At 38.5% G+C, this 27,858-nt stretch overlaps 1 protein-coding gene across 1 annotated transcript in view; it reads left to right on the top strand.

Moving 5' to 3' along the window:
• LOC120515662 (collagen alpha-1(XXVIII) chain-like) overlaps nt 1–24,180 on the top strand; it is a 179,248-nt gene extending 155,068 nt beyond the window's left edge. The window contains exons 29-36 of the mRNA XM_039736875.1: nt 2,783–2,863; nt 2,956–2,991; nt 9,035–9,071; nt 16,737–17,291; nt 17,445–17,623; nt 18,147–18,354; nt 19,106–19,281; nt 22,939–24,180. Coding sequence (XP_039592809.1) covers nt 2,783–2,863; nt 2,956–2,991; nt 9,035–9,071; nt 16,737–17,291; nt 17,445–17,623; nt 18,147–18,354; nt 19,106–19,281 — 1,272 coding nt within the window. The 3' untranslated portion in view covers nt 22,939–24,180. The remainder of the gene's footprint in view (nt 1–2,782; nt 2,864–2,955; nt 2,992–9,034; nt 9,072–16,736; nt 17,292–17,444; nt 17,624–18,146; nt 18,355–19,105; nt 19,282–22,938) is intronic.
• Nucleotides 24,181–27,858: the final 3,678 nt, after the last annotated feature.

Below are 27,858 nucleotides of genomic sequence, written 5' to 3'. Positions count from 1 at the left end.
CTTTGCCGCTTAAGTCAGTACTGAAAAGGACACACCTGTACCCTAGTAGAATCCCTGACTGAATGATTACGGTTGTCTGTCCCTTCCTTGGCCTCCCCCATGTCATCTTGGCATGCACCCACTTGTAAAATCAGGCCTGTTATTACTCCTTGTCTACCAGTTTTTGACTTTGTGGCATTTTTTCAACTACAAACATGTAGTGAGATTTCCATTCAATTTAGACAAGGGATAATCTGGCTTTGTTTAAACTAGAAATCTTATTCTGATTTTTTTTATTTCATCTTTTGTCTGATTGTTTATATCAATGCTGTGTTTGCTTACATTGAATAGCCTTATCTCTCCAGTTGGACAGGTGAAATAACCAGAATGCACAAATAAATGACACCTTAGACATACAGAATGATGTCAGATTTACACTAAAAGCGTGAAATACTTTGTGTAAGCAAAATGAATAAAAAAGAATTTTCTTAAATTAAATAAAATTGAAATCAAAATCTGAGTAAAAATGAACTGAAACACAATTAAAATGAGAGGAAATAAAAATCATGTTTTAATTTTTGAAATAAACCAATTGCTGGTAGCACATTGTTGACCAATCACTCAACTGAGTTCTATGCTTAAATTTCAGTTCCTATCATTTTCCAGGAGCACACAGAGGTGGGTCAGGAAAACTCCTCCATACGTACACAAAAGGCGCTTTTCCACTGCATAGTACGGCACGACACGGTTCAGTTCAGCGCACTTTTGGGGGGTTTTCCACTGGGAACAGTACCTGGTACCTGGTCCTTTTTTTAGTACCACCTCAGCCGAGGTTCCAAGCGCGCCGAACCGTTACTAAAATGTGACGTGTAAACTCTGCTGGTCACTGATTGGCCGGAGAAAATCGTCATTACTGCGTCACTGAACTTGTGACCCGAGACACAACAGACCCGCTGGATTTTTAGCACAGCCAGCGAAGGTTCGGACGCACCATTTTGTTTTAACCAAAAATGGCTGTTTCGTGGTCTATTGAGGAAGTACAGACGTTCCTCTCGTTGGTAGCCGAGGAGCGGATCCAGCGAGAGCTGGATGGGGCAACACGGAATGAAAAAGATTTTCAGGAAGTCGCTAAGCTCTTGGGCGCACATGGCTACCATCGGACTTACAAACAGTGTAGGGACAAGTTAAAAAATGCAGTGGAAAAGCCCCATATAACGACACGTGAATAATCCCGCCCACTCTAAAGCAGTACTAAACTGCAGTCGAAACCACAAACCGAGCCGAACTGAGCCGAACCAAGGTGAGCTGTACTGAACCGTGCTGTGCCATACTATGCAGTGGAAAAGCGCCAAAAGAAGAGGCAGCACAATGGTTTTCCCGTTACTCAGATATTAAAACTTGGCATGGAAAGCCCATGAGTGAATATTTTGAAAACTGCCATTAATATGACCCAATTAGTTTGTTTTATAGCCACCTTTCATAAATGTCACTTACGCAGTTTGGAGGTTATTTGCTTTGAAGTACCTGTTATGTGAAAGATAACAAAGAAAAGGACAAAGCCATAAATAATAAAGGAAAAGGGACCAGGCCTTCCAACAAATAACCTACATTTCACGAACAAAAGCCCAAGCATCCAACTTGAGTTCAAGCTGTTGAATCATTGTTTTCTGATTGCTTAGATCCAACATCTACTGGAAAAGTTTTAATAATTATGATGTTCTGAAAAAAATCCCACATATATTTTGTTATCCTTGCACTCTGCTGTTAGCTTTTTTTAAAGGTGGCTAAATGGTTTTGACCAGTGATTGCAGTGTTTTCTTGCATTGTTTTCTATCTTTTTTGATTAATAACTTTTTGTGTTTGGTTTTGATTTCTGTCTTGTCCAATGTTGTAGAGTTAGGCTTTGCTTGATTAGGCAGATTCGATCAGAAATTAATGGACGGATGGATGGATTCATGGAAAAAATTATTTATTAAAAAAAAAAAACTGAACACATATCCTGCTGCTGATCATTTCTTCAAGACCAGAATGTGACTCAGCTTTCAGACTATGATGCATGCATAGTTGGGGTGTGATTTGTAGCAATTTTAAATCAACTTTAAATGCTTTTTGATAATCTAGTCTTATGTAATGCTCTAAAAGGTATGTGGTTAAGTTGCCTATGCAATTCATTTTTACTTCTGGGCATAAGCAAAATTTGGTTCAGTTCATAAATGAATAAATACATTGTTTGTGCCTGAATAGTTTAAATAACATGAAATTTAATAACTACATTTTCAAGTGTGCCCTGTAATACATAAAAATTTCAGATTTCACCTGAATAGATAATATATAGGATAATAGTAAGTAGTGCTTACAGGATAATGTAACTGAAAATGTTTGCTCATGCCAACAAGAGGAATGCTCAGAGGAAGCATTGCTGTTGACTGTCCATCGTTTTTCAATATACGCTACATCACTATGTAGCATATTGTGCATAATGGTTGTCACCTGCTTAAACAGAAGCTATTTTCAAAAATGGATACTTAGGAAATAATTGGTCATAAATGGGAAGTTACTGTCTGGGAATATTTCAGGAATGACACTAACAGTAACAAGAGCAACTGCATAATTGATGACATGGCAGTCTGGTTTGTGGAACTCAATTTAAGAGAAAATGGCCAAAATAAGTCAAGGTATGACAGGGCATGTTTGCTGGAAAATATAAATACATAAAATAAACTGCAATACGTAGGTTCTGCTCAATGGGCAAGTTATTTTGATTTTATTCACATTAAGATGGTAATGTAATAATTTTTTGTAGGGTGATCGTGGATATGCAGGAGAGCAGGGAAAAAAAGGGGACAGAGGGGAAATTGGAGAAATAGGCTCACCGGGTCAACCAGTAAGTCAGTCTCTTACTTAGTTTAACTTTAATTAATCAAGTATTCTTATAATATTAAATACTGTATCTGCATAATTGCAACTGTGTTTCAGGGAAAAGATGGACAAAAGGGGGAACCTGGTTTGACGGTAAGTATAGTGTATGTGTTATGTTAAGGTTATAATTTGGAAGAATATTTAGATCCATATCCAAATAAATGCCACTGTTATGATTTATTACATTTTACAGGATAATTGAGCAAATAATTAAGTAACATAGACTACTGAAGTCTATTGAACTTTAACAAATATACGAGGAACAGGAGCAAGAAATAAGTAAATATAAAAAAGAAAGCATGTAACAAAAGAAAAAAATACTCATGAACAGGGAAAAATAGAGAAATAAAGAAAATTGTTAGTTAATAAAGCCCAAAAACTAAATCCAAGCACATCCTGAAAACCGAGATAAGTGTCCAAATCAGGAGAAAATTCTACAACAATATTCAGTTATATCAGAATGGGAGCACAAAGCTATGGGAGTAACAATAGCCATAACCGTAAAACAAGCTAAAGCCAATGTGAAGTGAATTTTGGTATTTCTGAATTGGTTACTTTGATAATTATTGATCATTGTCTTTTGCGACATTATCAATACATCATTTTTGGTTTTAACTTCATCGTGAGCACCACCATTTTACATGCATTTTTATTTTTGGCAACAATCTCCATTAAAGGTCATGTGTACAGAGTATACTGAAATGTTTGCTTGCATGACGCTCGTCCAAAATTGAAGATCAACCTCTGCCGTCATTATTGGTTTACAGTTCTGTCTTCAATTCTAAAACTCAAACTTGCTTAAACAAGTTTAATTTTCTTTCACTAATAAATGCATTCCTACTGAATGTACTGTATTTATTTAACAATATTTTAGCAGAAAAATACATGCATTTTGCATGGTGTGAACATACAACTGGATAAATCACAAAATTTTACTACTGCAAATCATTCAGTAACAGAATAATTATTAGCCTTATATTGTTTCAGAAGATTTTAAGGACTGAGGCTTTAATTTAGAAAGTGGGAGAGCGTAAAATTAATGGTGGAGTTCAACATTCTAGATGAATAAAGTGACGTATTTTGAATATGTTTAGTATCTTGGCGTTAAAACAACTGTCAAGTACTGTTTTTCAGGTCCAGAGTTTTGTTCTAAAATTTATGAAAAATACGTAATAAATGCATTTAAGGAATACTACACCCAAAGTGATATTAATAGGACTGTTACTGATTGGGCATGTCAGTTAACATGATAAGGAAGATCTGACAAAGAAAATGACAGGGGTGGGAAAAATATACATAAAAAATAAAAAGTACTCAAAACAGGCAAAACTACAAACCATAATGGGATCAATCGACACAGGGAGTAGTCTCCAAAAATGGCAAACAAAAGCAGAATCCAAAGGCATGCAAAATGCTGGGACACTTCACTCTGAACCCTAAAACTGAAGACAAAGCATTAAACTTGACAATGCTGGAGCACACTGAAATAGGCCATTTCTATGCCCCTCTCATCATGCAATTTAAGTTTGTTAAGCGTTGTCAAGAAGCAAAGACCATCAAAACGATGGACTGCATACAGTGATTCCTCGCTATATCGCTCTTCGACTTTTGCGGCTTCACTCCATTGCGGATTTTATATGTAAGCATATCTAAATATATATCACAGATTTTTCGCTGGTTCACAGATCTCTGCGGACAATGGGTCTTTTAATTTATGGTACATGCTTCCTCAGTTTGTTTGCCCAGTTGATTTCATACAAGGGACGCTATTGGCGGATGGCTGAGAAGCTACCCAATCAGAGCACGTATTACATATTAAATAAAACTCAATTATATACGATATGCTTCCCGCACGGTGCTTCGCATACTTAAATGCCCGAACAGCATGTATTGATTTATGATTGTTTGCTTTTCTCTGTCTCTCTGTCTCTGACATTCTCTGCTCCTGAAGCGCACTCCTTTGAAGAGGAAGATATGTTTGCATTCTTTTAATTGTGAGATGGAACTGTCATCTCTGTCTTGTCATGGAGCACAGTTTAAACTTTTGAAAAAGAGACAAATGTCTGTGTGCAGTGTTTTAAAGTCCCTGTCTCTACATCCTCCTGTGTTTCTGTGTAAATCTGTGACCCAAGCGTGTCAATATAAAAATAATAATATAAATGTATAGTTTTTACTTTTGCGGGAGGTTCTGGAACAGGAACAGGTTTTCTATGCTCTAACTGCGAAAATATTCGATTTATAAATAAAGAATCCTACTTCACAGAAATTCATTTATCGCAGTAGAGTCTGGAACTGATTAACCGCGATAAACGAGGGCTGACTGTACATAACATTTTAATTAGTTTTACATTTTTATTATTTAATCTAATTCATTAAATGAAGAAAACACAAAAATAAATCAAAGAACTAAAGAAATCCTAAAGAAACAAATTTCAAAATAGTCAAAAATTCCAAAACAAAAGATTACATTTTCAAAATTACAAAATAACAAACTAAATATTCAAACTAATTAAAAATGCAATTCAGTAATTAATCAAATCAAGTCTGCGAAACTAAGACAAAAAAAACCAAAAACAAAGAATTAGAAGCCAGATCAAATGAAAATGGGCAGACAATGAATAAATGAATTAAACCAAGAAGCTATGCTACAGCCCTTAGCTGGTGCCAACAGGTGCCTTAAACGCCCTAAGCAAGTAATAATAGGGAAAACTTTGTCCAAAAACATAAAGAAAGTACAAAAAGGAAAAACAAAAAGTGGTAGGCATGTGGTAGGAATTAAATTATTAATTAAAAAAAGAAACTTATCCTCTACTACTGTAGAACAACTTTGATAAAACTTCTTTGAGTCAGAAACCAGGCAGGAGGAGACTTATCCATTGAGTCTTTAATTTACTGCTCAGCAAATGCTGAAGAGGGAGCATTCATCCAATAGTCTGTTGCAGAATGATCAAAGAAATAAGGGCAGAGGTCCATTTTATAAACAACTTGATTTACAGTGCTGATTAATGCATACATTTACTCTGATTGGTTTGTTGGCTTATGCCCAAATAACTTATCTAAATTAAAGTCTCTTCTACTACACTCTTGTTCTTCTTATATCTCTTATGTACAGCTATTACCCTTCAGATCTCTGTATATGAGACAACTGTCTAGTCTTGTTGTTTACAGGACATCTGCTGATCATCTCCTAGCACATTTTTTGTATTACATCAACGCTTCTCATAGTACATTCTTGTCTTTTGTTTAATTAACCATTTCAGTAATTCTTCTCATGACATTTCTAAAACAAATGCTTATATATTCCAATGTGGACTGCAAATCAAAATATTTTACTGTTTTTACCTTCAAATTATTCTCTCAGAGGGAATTATAAAACTATAAAAAATGAAAGATAAAGATTACAAAACAACAGAGCATACTGATGATTCTTTGCTTTCACAAACAGTCTCATGATATTTTAGAGAGAATAGCGTGATGTCCTGATCTGGTCTTTGTTTTTTGATTTTTTTAAAATGTCTCTTCTCTGGTGGGCTGGTGCCTTGCCAGGGGTTGGTTTCCTGCCTTGCTCCCTGTGTTGGTTGGGATTGGCTCCAGCAGACCCCCGTGACCCTGTAGTTAGGATATAGTGGGTTGGATAATGGATGGATGGATGGAAAATGTCTCTTTGACATCAAAAAGTTATTCAGGGGGTTTAAAATCTCAAGGTATCTCGTGGCCACATTTGTTTTGTATTCATTACCTTTTTAGCGATGTGAGAAATAAATTATGATCTCTCAGACGGCCTATTATTTTCCTTTCCTGGTCAACATCAATTTGTGGTTTATTTTTTAATTGTTGCTATGCCGTCGCTATGTCAGGCTTGTTGGAAGTGTGTGGTGTGTGACATCTCCTGCTCAAAGGTATAAGGGTCAGCATCAAACACTTCCTGGTTGTCCAAGATTGGACTCTCTCAAAAGACATTTGTGTTAACTAAGTTTTGTTTTTGAAATTCATGGTTATGGATATTTTGCCCTGCTATGATTTACAATGTACAGTTTGTCTGTGGTCATGTGTTCCTTTTTATTCTTGGTTATCTAACTTTACTGCACCGTTTTCTCATTATAATTCTTAAAGCAAGTTCTCAGAACTGTTTTCCTAACTATTAGTTGATTTGTCTATGACAATTGGCTTGCAATTTTTTTCACTGGAGACATCTTCTGATTCCAGTTCCACCCAAAGCTGCAGCACCCTTGTGCAGTCAGTAAGCAAATTGCAATGGGTACCCTGTGACATACATTAGTGGCTCCACAGATCTTTTCTAATGCAATTCCATACTTCTATCACTTATTTGGTTTCTTTTCATATTGTAGTTTAAGTTCATTTGATGGCTTAACCTGCGGTTTTCCTAATCAGAACACCCAAGCTGTTTCCTATCACCGTATAGACGTATATTTAAAGAGTTTCTTATTGACTAGCTGCCAAAAATACTGTTAGCCGATGAACAGCATTTTTACTCATACTGGAACATTTTTCTCATATTCACTCAAGCATGAGTAACAGCACTTTGGAGTACCATATAATGAATGTTTTATTATAAGTGCATTTATAGAAACTAAATTATTCATGTGTAGTTCTGTCTGCACTGCTTGGGTACATATTATTTACAATGAGATGTGACTTTTCTCCACCAACATTTTTCATGATATTTAAACAAGCTTAAAATTGCACTGCAAACATCTTACTAGGCTATTAGCTGTAAAGAGTATTATACTTTATTGGTAGCTTTTTGAATGAATGCAAACAAACTGACTGTAGTTCTTTTCATTGGTGCTATTACCCACTTTGAACTTATCGTTTCAGTTAGCAAAGTAAATTTCTGTCTCCCTTGTTAACATATTCATTTCTCACGGACAGAACCACATTCTGAGAACAGAGGTTAAAGACGCCAGGCACTGTTTTCTATGTCTTTGACATATCTACTGAAGAAAGTGTCAAAAACAATAAATGCAATATGACCAAAAGAAGTTAAAATATAGTAATAAAACATCAACTGAACTTTATGATTTAGGAGATTGTAACATCGTTTGAAGAGCGATTGACTTCTTTTCCTAAAATCAGACTTTGCAGTGGCAATCTGGACTATTAAATATTACTGTGCACTTCTATACCCTTATGGAACTCTCCTATATAAATTCAATCATAAAATCCTTTTTTGGCTTCGTTTCATGTGATTTATCCGATTTGCACACAAAGGATCTTATTTCAGCCCAATGATCTAATAATCCTGTTTGTTTACCAATGATGTAAAAATAGCTGAAGTAGTTTTCACAAATTTTTTTCTTATAGGCTGCTGTCATTCCAACTTATAATATAGGTTGGAAACAAAAATGCATCACTTGAAAACAGCTGAGTCGAATTTAATGACATTCTGCATGCATAAAATTTAAAATCTACACTTTAAGGCCTTTTAAAAGTTCCATCAAGAAACGGGGTGGTATCGTGCCAAGCTGATGATGATGAGTGATTTGACTTTCAGCTTTTCCTATGTATGTGCTGTGTTCTCAGGTCAGCAGCAGTAAAAGTATTATTACTCAATATGTGTACCAAAAAATATTAAAAAAAATATATTGTCTTTAAGGAAGCATTAGTGTGATTGAAACATTAGGAGGAAAGCTCTGTACCTACTACCATTATAACTCTCTCATTTTTCATATGAGGACGCATGATAAATAATGATAGGAGGACGTTTTCATACCAGAACAAGAAACTCCCTAAGATGATAATACAATGATGATGATAAGTGTGCTCATAATTCTAAGAATAGTTACATGATAGAGCAGTGAAATGGAGAATTACAAGAGAGGTAGTGTAGCTTAAGGATGTGACACTTGCATTTCAGATAGCAATGCCAAAATGGTCAACATTTTAAAATACACACAAATATTTGTGTGTTTACCTTACAAATTATACAGACATGCGTGGACAAGGCTGGTTACTTTGGCTAGTAAATGATAAAATTGTATGTCAAGTGATATTTAAGTTAGTGTATTTAAGATTATTATATTAAAATATATGGTTAGTAATGAGAGACTGATGTTTCATCCCCTTCAAATTTGTTGATGTCCATGATGTTTTTTTTTTTTTTGTTTCGTGGCAGGTTAATGAAATTATTAAATTAATCCGAAAAATGTGTGGTAAGTTCAATTATTTTTCTTCAATGTGTTACCTGATTGCAACAAATTACAAAAAGTACAGATTTCAGAAATGCGGAGTCCTGGCATATGGACTTCAGTATCCATATTGACTATCTCAGCTCTTTCCACGTTCTCTTTTCCTCGCTGTGCCTCTGCTACTTTTCACTTATCTAGATTTCAGTTGGCACGTGTGATCCTGCCTATATCTCTTTGTCTCTCATTCTTCTAAACCTTCCTTGGCACATCCCCTTGCTTCTTTCCCTTTTACGCAACCCTTTGTTGTCACTCATCTTCGTAGCCCATTTTCCCCCTGCACTTCTAGTAACTTTTAACACCTTTATTCTGTCTGCCTTTTTGTGATTTGCTTTACTCATCTCGTTCTGGATTCCCTCATCCCATGCCTCTCTTCTCATGAACCCACATAACCCCAGCTCTCCCGCATAGTCCTGTCTAACTTCGGCTTTCAACTGAAAATGGTATGCAGAAAGAAAAGCAGTGTTTCCAAAAAAAGTACCAAATTCTTCATCTTTTTATTCTTCATTTGTAAAATAATCACAAAGACAAAAGAAAAGGTTTGAGGATCCACAACGTATATTTGAAATCAGCAGTTGAAATTGATAGGTCTTTACAAACATGAGCTCTAAACAGAACGGTGGCTTGTTACAAACTGGCTGCTATATATATATATATATATATATATATATATATATATATATATATATATATATATATATATATATATACAGTACAGGCCAAAAGTTTGAACACACCTCCTCATTCAATGTGTTTTCTTTATTTTCATGACCATTTACATTGGTAGATTCTCACTGAAGGCATCAAAACTATGAATGAACACATGTGGAGTTATGTACTTAACAAAAAAGGTGAAATAACTGAAAACATGTTTTATATTCTAGTTTCTTCAAAATAGCCACCCTTTGCTCTGATTACTGCTTTGCACACTCTTGGCATTCTCGTGATGGGCCAACAAGTGCTAAACACCTCTGGGAACTCCTTCAAGACTGTTGGAAAACCATTTCAGGTGACTACCTGTTGAAGCTCATCGAGAGAATGCCAAGAGAGAGTAAAAAAGTAATCAGAGCAAAGGGTGGCTATTTAGAAGAAACTAGAATATAAAACATGTTTTCAGTTATTTCACCTTTTTTTGTTAAGTACATAACTCCACATGTGTTCATTCATAGTTTTGATGCCTTCAGTGAGAATCTACCAATGTAAATGGTCATGAAAATAAAGAAAACACATTGAATGAGGAGGTGTGTGCAAACTTTTGGCCTGTACTGTATGTATATATATATACATACAGTATATATATATATGTGTGTCTATGTGTGTGACATACAGGAAATGATGTAATAGATGAGTGAAGTCATGAGGAGGTGGTATGTGAAGACTTCTGAGGACCAGAAGAGGACATAAGATGCTGGTTCTTCTGTAGGTCTGCAGGGGAAAAGGAGAAAGAGAAGGCAGCGCCAACCCCTGATCCGGTGGGGAAATACAAGTATATTGTCTCTCATGAGCATGTGTGTGACACATTTTACTAAGGAAGTCAGTTTTTCCATTTGCCATTTAATTTTCAGTATGGGATCCTTGTTATTATCTAGTCTCTACTGAGCACTTATGCTTTTCCAAGTCAATCAATCCATCTTGACAAGTATGGATCAATTTTCATGTTGAAGGTTACTAACATGTAGAAACAACTGACGCCCTCATAAATGTCCTACAAGTTTCCTTTTCCTGTTTTTCTTTCTCCAGTTTCTCTTTAATAATTGCCTCTGATGTTTTCGTCAGATCTGTTCTATCTACAGACCTTCTACCAGCTCTCTGAACCATTTCACCACACGCATCAAACTGTTTCCTCTACACCGTTTCATATTGTTTTCCTTCATTTAATGTTGTGCACAAGTGCCATTCCGTCTGATGTCAGATAGGCTTGTGTGATTTTTACCCTCAGGTATATTTCAAGTTAACTGCTATAAAGAACCACTGTTTATTTTCTCTTCCGCCATTTTTTAAAAGACCCAAAGTATTACTTCTCCAGCCAGACCTTTATAGCACGAGTTTAGGTGGAAATCCAGTGGAGACGGCAAAAGTATAGTGTACATTTTAATGGCTGACTCAGCTCCTCAAATCTTTAGTCCATGTATTTTGTGTTCCCTCATAAAGCCTCCAGTTTTTCTCTATATATTCTTGTGTTTGAAGAGAACTGAAAGGCAAGTCCTCTAAGACAGTCTTTAAACTTAGAGTGACAGAGATCAAGTCAAGTAAGGTCTTTTTTGGGGACTTAGGAGGAAAAACATTAGAATTGTTTGTGAAGGCTGCTACATTAGATGTATGATCAGTAACCAAAGGGCTACTGTAAACTCAAAATCCGTTTTCATTGTTTATTTGTACTCAAAATAATAAGGTGATATCACCAAGGTGATGTCAAAACATAAAGAATCATTAAAAAAAAAGAATAGGCAAATATTTGAAACAAATACTTAATGCATTCCTGGCAACTGTCTACCACTTCTAACTCCTCACCTGAGATATTCTTAAAGGATCACTCATTCTCTCTTCCTCATTCTATGCTGCAGAAGGAGTTTTCCCTCACCAGCAGAATTTCTCCCAGTTATCATTCATCACATGTAGTGCCACTGCTTTATTTCATACCCTGGGACTGCTTATGTTTTCTAAAATGTTGCTCTATTTCTGAGTCTCTCCCACCTTAATTTACTCTGCTCTTACATTGCCATTTAGCATTGGAAGTAAATAAAGTGCAAATGTCTCGTATTTTACCTAAAACTGTTGGTCATATTTGAATGATAGCTTCCAATTTCTAGATGCCTAGATTATTATTATTAATTTAAGTATCAGTGCTATCAGTTTTTTAAATTTTAAGCTAGTTTCTTCATATTTATTGATTCTTGTAATATTATCTTGCAACTTTTGCGATTTCCTTCTCTTGATTTTGGCCATATTGTTTATATCAATATGTCCAGTGATGTTCGGTGATAGATACAACAGCATTATGTAACCATAATTTAAGACATTCAATATTTGATTCAAAAACTCAAAAACTATTGTTTGTTAAGTATTAGGGTAATGGATATTAAACAGCTTCAGGACTTTATCCTTTGTATTTTGAATGTTGGTAATTCATACTTTTTTTCATTCCTCTTAGTATTTTGACGTAAGCCTTCTATGGATGATTCTTATTTTTCTTTTCATTTCCCAGTCATTGATATTTATTTGTTGATCTCTAGGCACATTTTTGATTTCTTGCATACAAAGTATGGGGAAAGTATTGTAATTGTCCAAAAATTCGACTTCGAGATTTTGATGAATCTCAATGTTTTAGACCTCCCTGAATCCAGAAATACAATTTTTGTAATTATGTCTGTGTGTCTGTCTGTATGTAAACATGATAACCTGAGAACGCTTAGTTCAACCAAATTTTGCATATAAGTATTAGGTACAAAATGTAGATTTCTACCAACTTTTGAGCTATTTCCGCTAACCAAATTTATTCATGCAGCTGTAGAGTCCGATTTATTCAACTTTACTTTTATAGTAATTCTTCAATATATTATCAATTTGATTTGATTTGTTGTTGATGGTTCTTTAATGTACATAATATGAAAATATAATTATTGTCTTGCACTTTACTCCTCAAATATCCATGCCCATATCTGAGTGTAGATAGATAGATACTTTATTAATCCCAAGGGGAAATTCACATAATCCAGCAGCAGCATACTGAGTGTATGAGAAAGTTTCTTTTTTTTTGCCAGTCCTTCCACCTCCACTCCTCTTCAGCAAGATTCATCCACCTCCTCCCGACTCTGGCTCCTCAAATGGAGTGAAGTGGCTCCTTTAATTCTGTTCCTGTGAGTGCTCCAGGCGGCTCATTAGTATTACCTGGAATCACTCCCAGGTGTGGTGGAAGTCCATTGTAGGTCTTTGCAGCTCCCCCTGGCGGCCCCCTCAGAATCCAACAGGACTGTACCAACTCCAAGTCCTCTACGGTGTTTCCAGCTCTCACCTCCTCATGACCGTGTGAATCTGTGGTGCCATAGCTGCCCAGGAGGGCTGCCCTCTAGTGACCCAGGGGAGGTATTGCCTTGGAGATTCCCTCCACACTCGTCTTTTCTTTTTGCTGGCATCCTGGCTGGGTAATGGCCAAGGCTGCCCGTCACATCAGTTCAGAGATCTGAATATGCTTAAATATGTTAATTGATGACTTTTTAGTTAGAAAACGTGAGATCTTTGCTGGCATATAGCCTAGTGCTTGATTAAACATCCATCCATCTTCTAACCCGCTGAATCCAGATACAGGGTCACGGGGGTCTGCTGGAGCCAATCCCAGCCAACACAGGGCACAAGGCACGAACCAATCCTGGGCAGGGTGCCAACCCACCGCAGGACACACACAAACACACCCACATACAAAGCACACACTTGGGACAATTTAGAATCACCAGTCCACCTAACCTGCATGTCTTTGGACTGTGGGAGGAAACCGGAGCGCCCGGAGGAAACCCACGCAGACACGGGAGAACATGCAACTCCACGCAGGGAGGACCCGGGAAGCGAACCCGGGTCTCCTAACTGCGAGGCAGCAGCGCTACCACTGCCGCCACCGCTTGATTAAAGAAATATATTAAATAGGTGGTAGTGATCAATGTGAAGGTTGAACCAAAGTGATTAACTGAAAGAGAAACAGCTGTGTAGATGGAGTACAATCGATCAAGGGACAACCACACTAAAAAGGCAAGGCTGTAGTAGATGTAACAGTTTAATCTACAAATCTTACACCAAGGCATAGCAACAAGACACAAGGTGCTGTAGCAGAGTGAATGATGAGGCAGGGCAAAAGTCTATTTAATTCCAACAAAAAATGAGAAAATGAATGAAAAATATGCTCTGGCAGGCGCTCTCTGCTAGGGACAATTCCCTTTAATCCGTGCTCTGTCTGATCACACTTTCTGCGCTTTTCTCAAAGTATTTGCTATGATGGTCAAGTCCGAAATGAGACACCACTTTCTTGGAGTATCTTCCTTTTATACTGGGTGTGTCATAAGGGGTGGGGCTTCATTGGCTTCTTTGCCCTCAGGGGAGATTTCTCAAGGCTGTGGGGGAAAAAGGACACAAGACTGTTGGTGACTTTGCCACCTCTTGTACCAGGTTGGTACCACATACTGTACCTTAGGTGAGCCTGGAAGGCAACCCTTTAGCACACATGCATGACTGTGGTCATCGTCAAGTCTCTCCCAAGCAGTAATATTGTGGCAGGCATGTGTTTCCAGATGTGTTACTCCAGCTCTTATTCAGAAGCCCAAACAAATGGGCAAAGCTGAAGACCAAAAACACTGTTGTTGGTCATGGAAACTGAGTGAAGCAAGGGAAAAATACATCAAGCTTACTTTCCTTTGAATTCAGATGGTTAGCACCGCCATCAGCTCCAAAATGGCAGAAAACACTGGGACCCTGGTACAATCATTGACGGTATGGTGAAATCTTAACAGAAGTCTTCAAGGGAGAGCTGTGACCAAAAAGCCATTCCTCTGGGGTGGAAGAGTAAAGCCAAATGACTCATCTGCAGACAAAAATAGCAGCAGGTGTTCTGGACTGTTTAGTGAAAATTTGACATTTTTGGTTCTAACAGAAAGAAGTTCATCTGCTGAAAGGCTGGATGACGGTAGATGGAATAATGTCTGCAGGCAATAGTGAAGCACAGTGGAGGTTCCCTGCAGATTTGGGGCCGTATTTCCTCAAATAATTTGATCAAAATCTGTAGACCTATCACTGCTAAGAAGTACAAGCAGATTCTGATCCAGCATGTAATACTATCAGAGAGGCGTCTGATCGGTCCCAACTTCAGTCTGCAGCATGACCCCAAACACATGACCAAAATCATAAAAAAACTATCTGCAGCTAAAAGAAAAACAGGGAATTCTGCTACAGATGGTATGGCCACCTCGGAGCCCCATTCTCAACATCACTGAGCCATCCATCCATCCATCCATCCTCTTCCGCTTATCCGAGGTCGGGTCGCAGGGGTAGCAGCTTAAGCAGAGAGGCCCAGACTTCCCTCTCCCCGGCCACTTCTTCCAGCTCTTCCGGGAGAATCCCAAGCGTTCCCAGGCCAGCCGGGAGACATAGTCCCTCCAGCGTGTCCTGGGTCTTCCCCGGGGCCTCCTCCCGGTTGGAAGTGCCCGGAACACCTCACCAGGGAGGCGCCCAGGAGGCATCCTGATCAGATGCCCGAGCCACCTCATCTGACTCCTCTCGATGCGGAGGAGCAGCGGCTCTACTCTGAGCCCCTCCCGGATGACTGAGCTTCTCACCCTATCTTTAAGGGAAAGCCCAGACACCCTGCGGAGGAAACTCATTTCAGCCGCTTGTATTCGCGATCTCGTTCTTTCGGTCACTACCCATAGCTCATGACCATAGGTGAGGGTAGGAGCGTAGATCGACTGGTAAATTGAGAGCTTTGCCTTACGGCTCAGCTCCTTTTTCACCACGACAGACCGATGCAGAGCCCGCATCACTGCGGATGCCGCACCGATCCGCCTGTCGATCTCACGGTCCATTCTTCCCTCACTCGTGAACAAGACCCCGAGATACTTGAACTCCTCCACTTGGGGCAGGATCTCTCCCCCAACCCTGAGAGGGCACTCCACCCTTTTCCGGCTGAGGACCATGCTTTCGGATTTGGAGGTGCTGATTCTCATCCCAGCCGCTTCACACTCAGCTGCGAGAGAGCTGAAGATCACGGCCTGATGAAGCAAACAGGACAACATCATCTGCAAAAAGCAGTGACCCAATCCAGAGTCCACCAAACCGGACCCCTTCAACACCCTATTTGCGCCTAGAAATTCTGTCCATAAAAGTTATGAACAGAATCGGTGACAAAGGGCAGCCCTGGCGGAGTCCAACTCTCACTGGAAACGGGCTCGACTTACTGCCGGCAATGCGGCAATCACTGAGCCAGTCTGGGATTACTTGGAGAGGTAGAAGTAAATATGACAACCAAAGTCTGCAGTGGACCATAACAGGTCTTTCAGGAAGCTTAGAATAACTGGCCACATGAGAACCTTGAGTGACAGGCAGTGGACCTAAGAGAAGACAAAGGATGGTCACAACAAACATTTCATTTATAGTTTTTTTTCTGTTTAGTGCACTTTCTAGAAAGTTTATTGATTACTAAAAGCAGCATTACTTTTGAAGTTACTCCCACAAGGCAGCATTTCTTCACGTGTGTGGCATGTGTTGCATGTACCCTAGTTTTTGCTAGGGTAAAGTTTGTTATGGTAAAGGCATCGACTAAATAACCTGTACACCTTTATTTAAAAAAGTAATTCTTTAGACTAATGCATTTGGTTAAATACATAGAGGTATTGTTAAACCAATCATGTCCATATGATCCAGTTTGCTGAACAGTCATATTCAGCAACATTGGCTTAAGATAGCTCTAAATATTATCATAGTAGTCATCGTTCTAAGAATACTCATTAGGAGCAAAAGAGAAAAAGTCTATTGGATAATAAATGATGGTGATCAGGATGTTTTGGGTGTTTACTGTTTCTCAAACACATCTTCACCTTGTTAGCTTGATATTGTCCTCTTTATCATTGTAATTATGTTTTCTTTCCATTGCAGGGTGTGGTGTTAAATGCATCGAGAGCCCACTTGAACTTGTCTTTGTCATTGATAGCTCAGAAAGTGTTGGACCTGAGAATTTTGATATTATGAAAGACTTTGTGAATGCCCTAATAGATCGAGTTTCTGTTAGTCGTGCAGGAACACGTGTAGGTGTGGTTCTGTACAGCCACATTCACATAACTGTAGTCAGTCTTCAACAGCACTCGAACCAAGAGGATGTTAAAGCAGCTGTGCGTAAGATGCCATATCTTGGAGAAGGCACCTACACAGGCAGCGCCATCAAGGCAGCTAATCAAATCTTTGAGGTATCACGGCCAGGAGTAAGAAAAGTAGCAATTGTTATAACAGATGGTCAAGCAGATGAGCGAGATGCTGTGAAACTTGAAGTGGCTGTGCGAGAGGCTCATGCCATTAACATTGAAATGTTTGTTATTGGAATACTGAACAAGAGTGACCCGGAGTTCATCAACTTCCAAAGGGAAATGCACATAATTGCATCTGATCCTGATGATGAGCATGTTTATCTGATTGATGACTTTATGACTCTGCCAGGTAAGAATTTGAAGTTTTGTTTTCATCTTTTTTAAATACAAGTGAAGAGGTAGTTTGTGTCAGCAAAGTTTGAAGTGGAGGAAAAGGGGAGCATTTCTATGCAATGTTTGAGATGTACCTCACCATTCACATGAGGAATGTGTTAACTTGCAGCCCTGGAGAGCAAACTTCTCAGCAGAATTTGTAGAACAGAAGATGGTGACCTTTTAAGTCCTTTTCATGACTCTCTACTTCCTCCGGGAGTTACCGCCAGTCCAGACATTCACTTTGTGACACAAGATAATGTAGATGAAAATAACAAGGAAGAAGGTGACAGCCAGGAAATCTATATAGTAAGTAAAATCATTACAAAATCCTTTAACCAATATTTTGAACTTTAAAGTAAGTTCCAATAGGTGGTACTTGTTTATCAGGAATGAAAAGATGCCCATATGAGCAATCTCTCTAAAAGGAATTTACAGTTAGGAATATATAGGCTGTAAACCACATTTGATGAGAAAACAAAGATATCGATGTGCTAGAGGTGCAACGGGTTTGTAACATCCAGATTTAGATGTTCTGTGCAAACTCAGAAGTCTCTTGTATGTGTGTGTTGTTAAAGGGGGAACACCGTATTTTGGAAGTGAGGGCTAATTTGTCAGAAGTAGTGCAGTGTTTTCATTTTGCCTATTTTGTTGATGGAAGCTGTATTTAGGAATTTTTACAGCATAATATTCTTCCTGAGAAGTTTAAGATCACTCAAAATTAGTAGACTACTAACTATACCTCCAGAACACAAAACAAGCACCTTAAGTTGACCTCTCCTTTTATTGTATTTTAAGTCATAATTAAAATGTCTCTAATTACACTGTGCAGCCAGGTCTAGATAACCACTTGACTATAAAGGAAAGTGCAAGTGAAGTCATTTTTGAGAACACAATCCCAACAATCCTTCCAAGACCTCCATCAGGCAGAACAACATCAGCAACTGCTGCTCATTCAGGGAGAACCAGAGGAAGACCACTGGCCACTGCTGCTCCAGTGACGCAACCACCAACATTATCCCTGGAAACGCTATCCTTAGGTATGAGTATGACTCTACTGTATCACCGCCTTATTTTATGTAGCTTATTAAAATGGTATACTGTTTTTAATAATGGAAACATTTATGTGCATTGTAAAAATATCAGCAATTTAATTTTATGCACGTTTAAGTTAAGCTACACCACCATGTGCTTATTTGTAACCTTTCAGGTTAATTATTAAGTAGACTTAATTGTATACACTGTCCCAAAACAACGAAATGACTGCGACCGCCAAGAGAATTTCATTTTCATGGACTGATGCTGTTTAGATGGTATGGTCTTGAGTGGTCTTGTCATTAAATATCTAAGGCGTATTCCTTGACTATTATGCTATCCAATTATTAATTTAGCCTAAAGCATTTTAACTTTTATGGAAACGATCGAAGCCATTTTACTCAAGAATTCAAGGTGTACACAATAGAGTACACAGAGAGAGGAGACATTATTTGGTGCACAATAAGAATCTGAACAATTAAGGCAGTGTCAGGAGTGGGCTTGGGCTCTGCCTCTGCCTCTGCTCTTTGCTTACTCCACAGCCATCACATGACAGAGGGGCTCAGGATATAAAATGCAGAGCACTATGAAGTGGCTGTTGCAAGTGCTATGGAGCAAAGCCACAATCGTAGACGTCTCTTTTCATGTCTCCAACTCCCTCCGTCAATGTCATCAAAAGCAATCACTGGAATAGGATGAATTAAAGAGATTGCAAAGTCACGTGGTATCTAATCTTCAAACATTTCCAAATGACAGATAAAAGATGCACTGAAGTATTACATCAAGGCAACTGCCGAAGCTACGTGGTGAAATGGTACTACGACTCTACCGCAAATTCATGTGCTCAGTTCTGGTATGGAGGGTGCGGAGGCTCTGGAAATCGATTTGATTCCGAACTGGAATGTAGACAGTTATGCATAAAAATAAAATAGGTAAGTGTGTGTTAAAGTGTCTTGTTTTTAGTTTCACTTGAAAGACCTGTAGTGTGTTTATTGTAACAAAAGTTGTAACATCCAGAATTACATTCAAATTATTCTTTGGAAGACATTGCATTTATATTGTGCTTTGCATGGAGAAGGGGGCCCACTTCTTCCACCACCAAAGTGTAGCATTCATCTGGATAATGCGACGGCAGCCATTTTGTGCCCTACTGAACTTTTGCAGTGATGTACAGACATAAAAGAATATCTATCCATACATTATCCAACCCGCTATATCCTAACTACAGGGTCACTGGGGTCTGCTGGAGCCAATCATCGCCAACACAGAGCGCAAGGCAGGAAACAAACCCTAGGCAGGGCGCCAGCCCACCGCAGATAAAAGAATATGAAGGGAGAAAAATCAAATGATATCAGGGAAAGACAAACTTAAAAACCTTACATTTACTTAAAAGCTATAGTAAGAAGTTTCTAGGACAAAGTGGGTGAGGTTATGATTTAGAGATTAGTCACCCTGGAAGTCTTCATTAGATTGCAATAGGGTGCACCTTTAAAGACAAATAAAATGTCATGGTCGTAAGTAAAGTTACAGTTACAATGGCTGGGAGGTGTAAAGAATGTTGCTTTACCTTTGAGTGTTGCCATTTTTGCCCATCAGTCTACACTCTGCAATCTTTAATGACAAAGTGAACATGTTTTAAGAAATGTTTGCAAATATGTTAAAAATCAAAAACAGAAATCTCTCATTTATATAAGTATTTAAACCCTTGGCTGTGGCGCTCCAGATTGTGGTCAGGTACACCCTGTTTACTTGAATTCTCCTTGTGACGTGTCTGGAACTTGATTGGAGCCCGCCGGTGACAAACTGAATTGAATGGACATTGTTCAGCTAGACGCACGCCTGTGTATATAAGGTCACACAATTCACAAAAAACAAGCCATGAAGACCAAGGAACTCCCAATAGACCTCTACAAATCTAGTCCCTTTGGTATTTATAGTTGTATTCAGCATGCGTTCATCATCATCATCATCATCATCGGGAGGTGGTTTATTGAAAGTCACAGGCCCACCCAGATGCTCCGATGGTAGATCTGTCCCTGTAAGAACCCGGCACAACACTGTGTCTGCAAAAAATAAGCTGTGCTTTACATTTTGTTTTGTACGTACAGTTGATCTGTCCTAAATTTCAATAGGAGGTGTCAATAAAATGATAAAATGTATTACCTTACACCTACATTTTAAAAACAATGAAAATACAGGTGCTGGTCATAACATTAGAATATCATGACAAAGTTGATTTATTTTAGTAATTCCATTCAAAAAGTGAAACTTGTATATTAGATTCATTCATTACACACAGACTGATGCATTTCAAATGTTTATTTCTTTTAATTTTGATGATTATAACTTGACAACCAATGAAAGTCCCAAATTCAGTATCTTGGAAAATTAGAATATCAATTAAGACCAATGGAAAAAAAGGATTTTTAGAAATGTTGGCCAACTGAAACATGAAAAGTATGAGCATGTACAGTACTCAATATTTAGTTGGGGCTCCTTTGGCCTGGATTACAGCAGCAATGTGGCATGGCATGAAGTCGATCAGTCTGTGGCACTTGTCAGGTGTTATGAGAGCCCATGTTGCTCTGATAGTGGCCTTCAGCTCTTCTGAATTGTCGGGTCTGACGTATTGCATCTTCCTCTTCACAATACCCCATAGATTTTCTATGCGGTTAAGGTCAGATGAGTTTGCTGGCCAATGAAGAACAGGGATACACCATGGTCCTTAAACCAGGTACTGGTAGCTTTGGCACAGTGTCCAGGTGCCAGGTCCTGTTGGAAAATGAAATCTGCATCTCCATAAAGTTCGTCAGCAGCAGGAAGCATGAAGTGCTCAAAAACTTCCTGGTAGACGGCTGCGTTGACCTTGGACCTCAAAACACAATGGACCAACACCAGCAGATGACATGGCACCCCAAACCATCACTGACTGTGGAAACTTTACACTGGACCTCAAGCAACGTGGATTCTGTGCCTCTCCTCTCTTCCTCCAGACTCTGGGACCTTGATTTCCAAAGGAAATGCAAAATTTACTTTCATCAGAGAACATAACTTTGGACCACTCAGCAGCAGTTTTGTCTTTAGCCCAGGCGAGACGCTTCTGACGCTGTCTCTTGTTCAAGAGTGGCTTGACACAAAGAATGCGACAGCTGAAACCCATGTCTTGCATACGTCTGTGTGTGGTGGTTCTTGAAGCACTGACTCCAGCTGCAGTCCACTCTTTGTGAATCTCCCCCACAGTTTTGAATGGCTTTTGTTTCACAATCCTCTCCAGGGTGCGGTTATCCCTATTGCTTGTACACTTTTTTCTACCACATCTTGTCCTTCCCTTCGCTCTCTATTAATGTGCTTGGACACAGAGCTCTGTGAACAGCCAGCCTCTTTAGCAATGACCTTTTGTGTCTTGCCCTCCTTGTGCAAGGTGTCAATGGTCGTCTTTTGGACAACTGTCAAGTCAGCAGTCTTCCCCATGATTGTGTAGCCTACAGAACTAGACTGAGAGACCATTTAAAGGCTTTTGCAGGTGTTTCGAGTTAATTAGCTGATTAGAGTGTGGCACCAGGTGTCTTCAATATTGAACCTTTTCACAATATTCTAATTTTCCAAGATACTGAATTTGGGACTTTAATTAGTTGTCAGTTATAATCATCAAAATTAAAAGAAATAAACATTTGAAATACATCAGTCTGTGTGTAATGAATGAATCTAATATACAAGTTTCACTTTTTGAATGGAATTACTGAAATAAATCAACTTTGTCATGATATTCTAATTTTCTGACCAGCACCTGTAGGTGAGAAATAGGCTAGCACACATTCTGTTTGCAACTGTATAAAGCAGGGAAGAACTAATTAAACACTTCTCAAATTAATCAACAATATTTGTGAAGCTACCATCTGTGTCCTACTGTAGATTAGCCTTTGTATATACTAGATTAATACAGTTATGTATAATGTGTGTCCTGTGGTGGGCTGGCACCCTTCCCGTGGTTTGTTTCCTGCCTTGCGGCCTGTGTTGGCTGGGATTGGTTCCAGCAGACCCCTGTGACCCTGTAGTTAGGCTATAGCGGGTTGGATAATGTGTCAGATTAGGGGGCTGGATTTGGGAGGCTTCTAATATCTTCAAGTATCGTAAGCTTAAGACAGGAAGGCATCCAGAATTCAAGAAGAATTTTGGGTCCATGAATGTTAATAAAAACCTCATTTTAATAAACAACATGAATAACATTAACATTGTGGTTTATTTTTCTTCCACACCATCAAGATGTTAAAAAATAAATAAAACATCTTCTTCATGATCAACAACTAATAATTGCAACTGGGGGTTTCTAAACCCGATCTTCCATGCAGAAGGTCATTACTTATACAACAAAGTGACAGTAATCTGAATTTTATAAAGCCACCGTTAAACAGCAATTCTAGTCCAAACGAACCTATCACAAAGATAGAACAACAGAGCCATGACTTGCCCAAGCAGGTCAGAATAAATGTTTATTTTAGTCAATTGTTTCTTTTAATTGGTTGATATACAGTCACTATCTTAAGTGCTTGTTTTGTTCTCCTCTTAATTTTTTGTCTTCCCCAGTACAGAATCAATGAACTGACCCACATCCATGTTGTTTTACCTCTTCAACTTAAACAACTCTTTCCAAAGAGCACTGAAGACCTTTGCCAGTTGAAGTGACTGCTGTAGTGAAAACGACTAAAGTCAAGTGTGTTCCATTTCAAATATTACAAGATGGCCTGAGCCACTAACATAGCTATTAGCACAGAGTGGGATGTGTACAAAATGCCCTGAGGTGCTGCACTTCACATCTGTACTTGAAGAGGAGCTCTTGTATTTCTAAAGCTGCCCCTTGTACACATTCAGATTTGCTTTTGTTGTTTAAGCAAGTGACCCCATCCATTGTGACCCCGATTCGAAGTTTACCCTCTCCCTCTGCTGTCACCCTTGACCGGGAAGGATAACAAGTTGTAAAAGGCAAAGAGGTAAAGAACAGCAACTCAAAACACAGGAGCTGAGAACTCAACTCTGCAACCATAATGCAAAAAAGAAAACGGCAATAGGGGACGTGCTGCAGAGAATTCATAACGGTACCCCACAACAAGAACGCAGAGACACTCCTGAATGCGGAGATTTGCTGCTACATTTGTTCTCATTTTCAACTCAACTGGTGTCTACTATCGGTAAAGCATTAATGAAGTGATAATTGTACTAATGATAGTTTTATTCGTATAAATGAATGTCATTGTATTCTGATATAAAATGCTACCATATATCCAAAGTCACAGTTGCCAGCCTCGTTTAATATCATTCTGTAATTTCTTTGGGTTAGCCTAACCCTCTAACTTGAGGCAGCAGTGGGATTCTCGTAATTTTCTTTTTTTCTCCTGGGTACATTTATCCATTTTTAAAATATAAAGAATGGAGAAGAAGTCAATGGCACTAATTTAAATCAATTACGCAGATAACAAAAATTGAAGAGATCTATGAAGAAAACAGGTTGCTATAAGCTGTGTTTAAAGCATACAGTATGCAATGTGATGTTCAATATATGCATGAAGATTGTTTTAGTTTTTGACAAAAATGGCAAGGAGGGGCGTTGAACTCAGGTAGATTATTCATCACTCGCTGCATTTGTCTTTGAAGAAACAAAAGCATCTTCACAAAACTAACTGCGCTCCTCTACAGACAGAGCGGTTCAATAAGCCTTTTTTAATAAAATGTTTAATGTACATGTCATGTAAAGAGTGACTTAAGCTAATGATCGGTGACCTTTATGTAACATGCTTAAATAATTTCATTTTTGTATATTAAAAGCAATATCCTTATATGCATCTTTGTTTTGAATATTATGTCATTACATCATAAACATCTACAGTACATCAGTAAAGTAGCAATTAAGACACAAAACCTGAATAATGGATGCTTTTGTAGATCCAGCATCTTGGGTTCACAATCCAGACCTGGTCGTTGTCTAGTTGGAGTCTGCACATTCTCCTTGTGTCTTTGTGGGAAGGCTTCCAGGTACTCTGCCTTTCCTCCCCATTCCTGAAGACTAACTGGAGATTAAAGACTGTCTGGGTAAGTGGGGGTGTGTGTGCTAGCTGAGCCTGGCCACACACTGGCATCCTGTCCATAACCGCCTCCAGAGTTGCACCCAATGCTGCCAGTTCCATCAAACAGAAATGCTCAACGTGAGTATCAAGGTGAATCGTGTAAGAAATTTTGAACTCCTAAAATACATTTTCCACTTTTACTCTTACTATACAACTCATCTTTGCCATGCAAACTACAAACCTACTGTTGAATGAAGCTGCTCTGTAACACCAGAACTTGTCTTTTATTTTGTCATCTACACATGATCACAGCAAACTGACTGGATTACCTTTCAACAGAATGAAACTGCAAAAAACCCTTTGTAATCGCTGAGTCACACATGAACTATGCATGTTGATTCATGTCGATGGAAAAGGATCTGACAGCATCTCAGTCACCGGACTACATTATCAAGGCTTAGTGGCATTAGCATTATGACATATGAATGTCAAATCAAGTCAAGTAGCTTTTATTGTCATTTCAACCATACTGTATATAGTGCCACAAAAATAGAACACAAAGTGTTGGGGAAGCTTCCCCGTATAATTTTCAGGTGAAGAGTAATCAATTTGGACTGATCTTCTGGTCGTCTGTAAAGATTGTATTCGACAAACTGTTACAGCAATGATGGTCCTTATATATCATGAAAGACAGGAAGGAATCAACATAAAACAGAGGAAGCAGAAATGACATTAAGACAGGAACTGGAAATGATGTTGTCAGAGATGAGACGGAAGTGAAGTCATCAGCTGGAGACTGGAAGTGACATTACTGGATGAAGATGGAAGTGATGCCATCAATGAGGGACCGGAAGTGATATCGTTGTAATGGCAAGTGCATTGCGGTTAACTGGAAAAGATTTCTTATTCTTACGTTGGTCTGTTGAAGGCTTTAGTACTTGTTTCCAGCACTCTCTCTGTATTACTTTCACACGTGTGTGACAATAATTAATACAGTACACAATGAAATAAAACATCATTCCTCCGGGACCACAATGTTATCTAGAACACAAGACTACAAAAAAACTACACATAAAAATTTTAAGTGCATGTGTGCAAGCATATGCAAACATTACAAGACAGTGCAAAGGCAAACAAGTGATATAAACAAGACAGTGCAGCACTGACCAATACACATTTGTGATATCTAAGGGTGCAAAAAAGTAGCAAGTTGTGCAAAATATGACAATATATTAATAGAAAGAACACATGTAAACATAGCACTGGAAGTAAAAAGAAGGCAACAGTATAATACTAAATATAAGTATAAAGACATGACCTAATTGAATAGGAAAGTGTATATGTGTTATCGTTCTAGTCCCTTAGTGTTGAGGAATCTTATGGCTTGAGGGAAGAAGCTATTACATATTCTAGTAGTGAAGGCTCAAATGGTTTGGTACCTTTTTCCAGACTGCAGAAGGGCAACCCAAGACAGTGCAATTCCCAAACCAGACACTGATGCAGCTGCTCAGGATACTCTCAACAGTTCCTCTACAGAAGGTGATGTCGATCGGTGGTGGGAGATGAACCTTCCTCAGCCTTCACAGAAAGTAAAGACACTGCTGGGCTTTCTTGGCTACGGAACTAGTGTTGAGGGACCAAGTAAGATTCTCCGCCAGGTTATTCTCCATGCTTGAGTCGTCGATATACAGTAAAAAGTGGCAATTTCTACTTCTAAAGTCAACAGCCTTCTCCTTTGTTTTATCTACATTGAGAGACAGGTTGTTGGCTTTGCAAAAATCTGTTAACTGCTGCACCTCCGCTCGGTATGTTTACTTGCTGATGAGGCCTACTACAGTCATAATGTCAGCGAACTTGATGATGTGAGTCAGTAAAGTGAATAGCAACAGACTAGGCACACAGCCCTGTGGAGCACCATTGCTCATTGTGGTGGTGCTAGAGATGCCATTTCCAATCCTGACTGACCGAGATGTCTCATTCAGGAAATCTAGGATTCATTTGCAGAAGGAGGTGTTCAGGCCCAGCATGCTTTGCTTTCCAGTCAAGTGTTGAGGAATGACTGCATTAAATGCTGAACCAAAGTCTACTAACAGCATTTGCACCTAAGTTTCCTTCTTGTCCAGGTGAGAGTCAGGTGGAGGGTGGTGGCTATAGCGTCGCCCGTTAAATGGTTTTGGCAGTATGCAAACTGTCAGATTTGACTGGAACTGAAGATGGGTAGCAAGGCAGAGAGTAGGGATGAGAACATGGTTCTTGAGAATAAAGATCTGATCACAACCAGAACAAAATATTCAAGAGAAAGCAAAGGTTTAAAATTGAACTTTGGAACTGCAGACACCATATTAAGAAAAAAAACAAACAGCATCTGCCTCTATTGTTATGTTTTTTAATTTGTTTAAGATGGATTATAATGAACCGAAAGCAATTGATTTTGGAAACATTTAGTCTTAGGAAGATTGCATAATAGCAAAGAATTTTATACGATCATTAAAAGAACTGATCATGATGAGGACAAAGGGAGCAGCATCAGAGAAACCCTCCGCACATCAGTGAACACAACTCATGTATCATTGCTGGAGTCGTCTACAATTGAACTGTTCAAAACAAGATTAAAAACTCATTTCTATTCACTTGCATTCCGTGACCTTCGGTAATACTGATGGTTTCCTCTTTGTGATTATCTAACATTATTTCTATTTATTATGTATCTTATTTTATGTTAATATATTTTATTTCTATTTATGTTAATTGTTTTGTTTTTCTTTTATTATTGTAAAGCACTTTGGCCACAGCATTACTATGTTGTTCTAAATGTGCTATATAAATAAATTGACATTGAATCTTAAACCCACCTAGGATAACCTCCTGTTTTGATATGGCTGCTAATCTTCAGTAAGCTTTCTAAGAATATATATATGCAAACTTTGCTATATGTTATTCTGCAGCCATTATTCTACTCTTATGGAAGTGTTTAAATTGTATACTTTGTTTTTACATGAAATGTAGAGTTAAGTAATTGAGTAAATACAGGGTACATAGTATGAGATGATTACCACCGTCTTTCTCAGAGGGCTGTCTAGGCTGAGGGGGATGCCCCAGTAGAGTGAACCTCATGGTAACTGGTAGGCAAGTGCTTTTAACCAAGTGTGGTTATTCTCTGGGATCAAGCTGTGTCAGCCTTAAGTATAGATAATATCCGGGGACACCCGTGTGTTGTTCATGCTGTAGCTATGTGGAGTATATGTGTCCCTGTGTGGAGTACCAAGGAGTAATGAGCTGTGCAGGCATCATGCATACTCAGCGCTTGTGTGGCTAGAGTCTGTTTGTGTGTCATGTTTCAGCATTTATTTTCTGGCTGGGGTTCAAAGTTGTGTTTTTTGTCTGTTTTGTTTAATTGTGTGCCATTTATTTGCATTCATTCTTCTTTTATTATGTGTTTTATTCTTTGTG

This window comes from Polypterus senegalus, chromosome 15 (genome assembly GCF_016835505.1).
Source record: "Polypterus senegalus isolate Bchr_013 chromosome 15, ASM1683550v1, whole genome shotgun sequence".
NCBI lineage: Eukaryota > Metazoa > Chordata > Cladistia > Polypteriformes > Polypteridae > Polypterus > Polypterus senegalus.
Note: the sequence above shows the minus strand (reverse complement) of the source record. Positions and strands in the feature narration are given on the sequence as shown.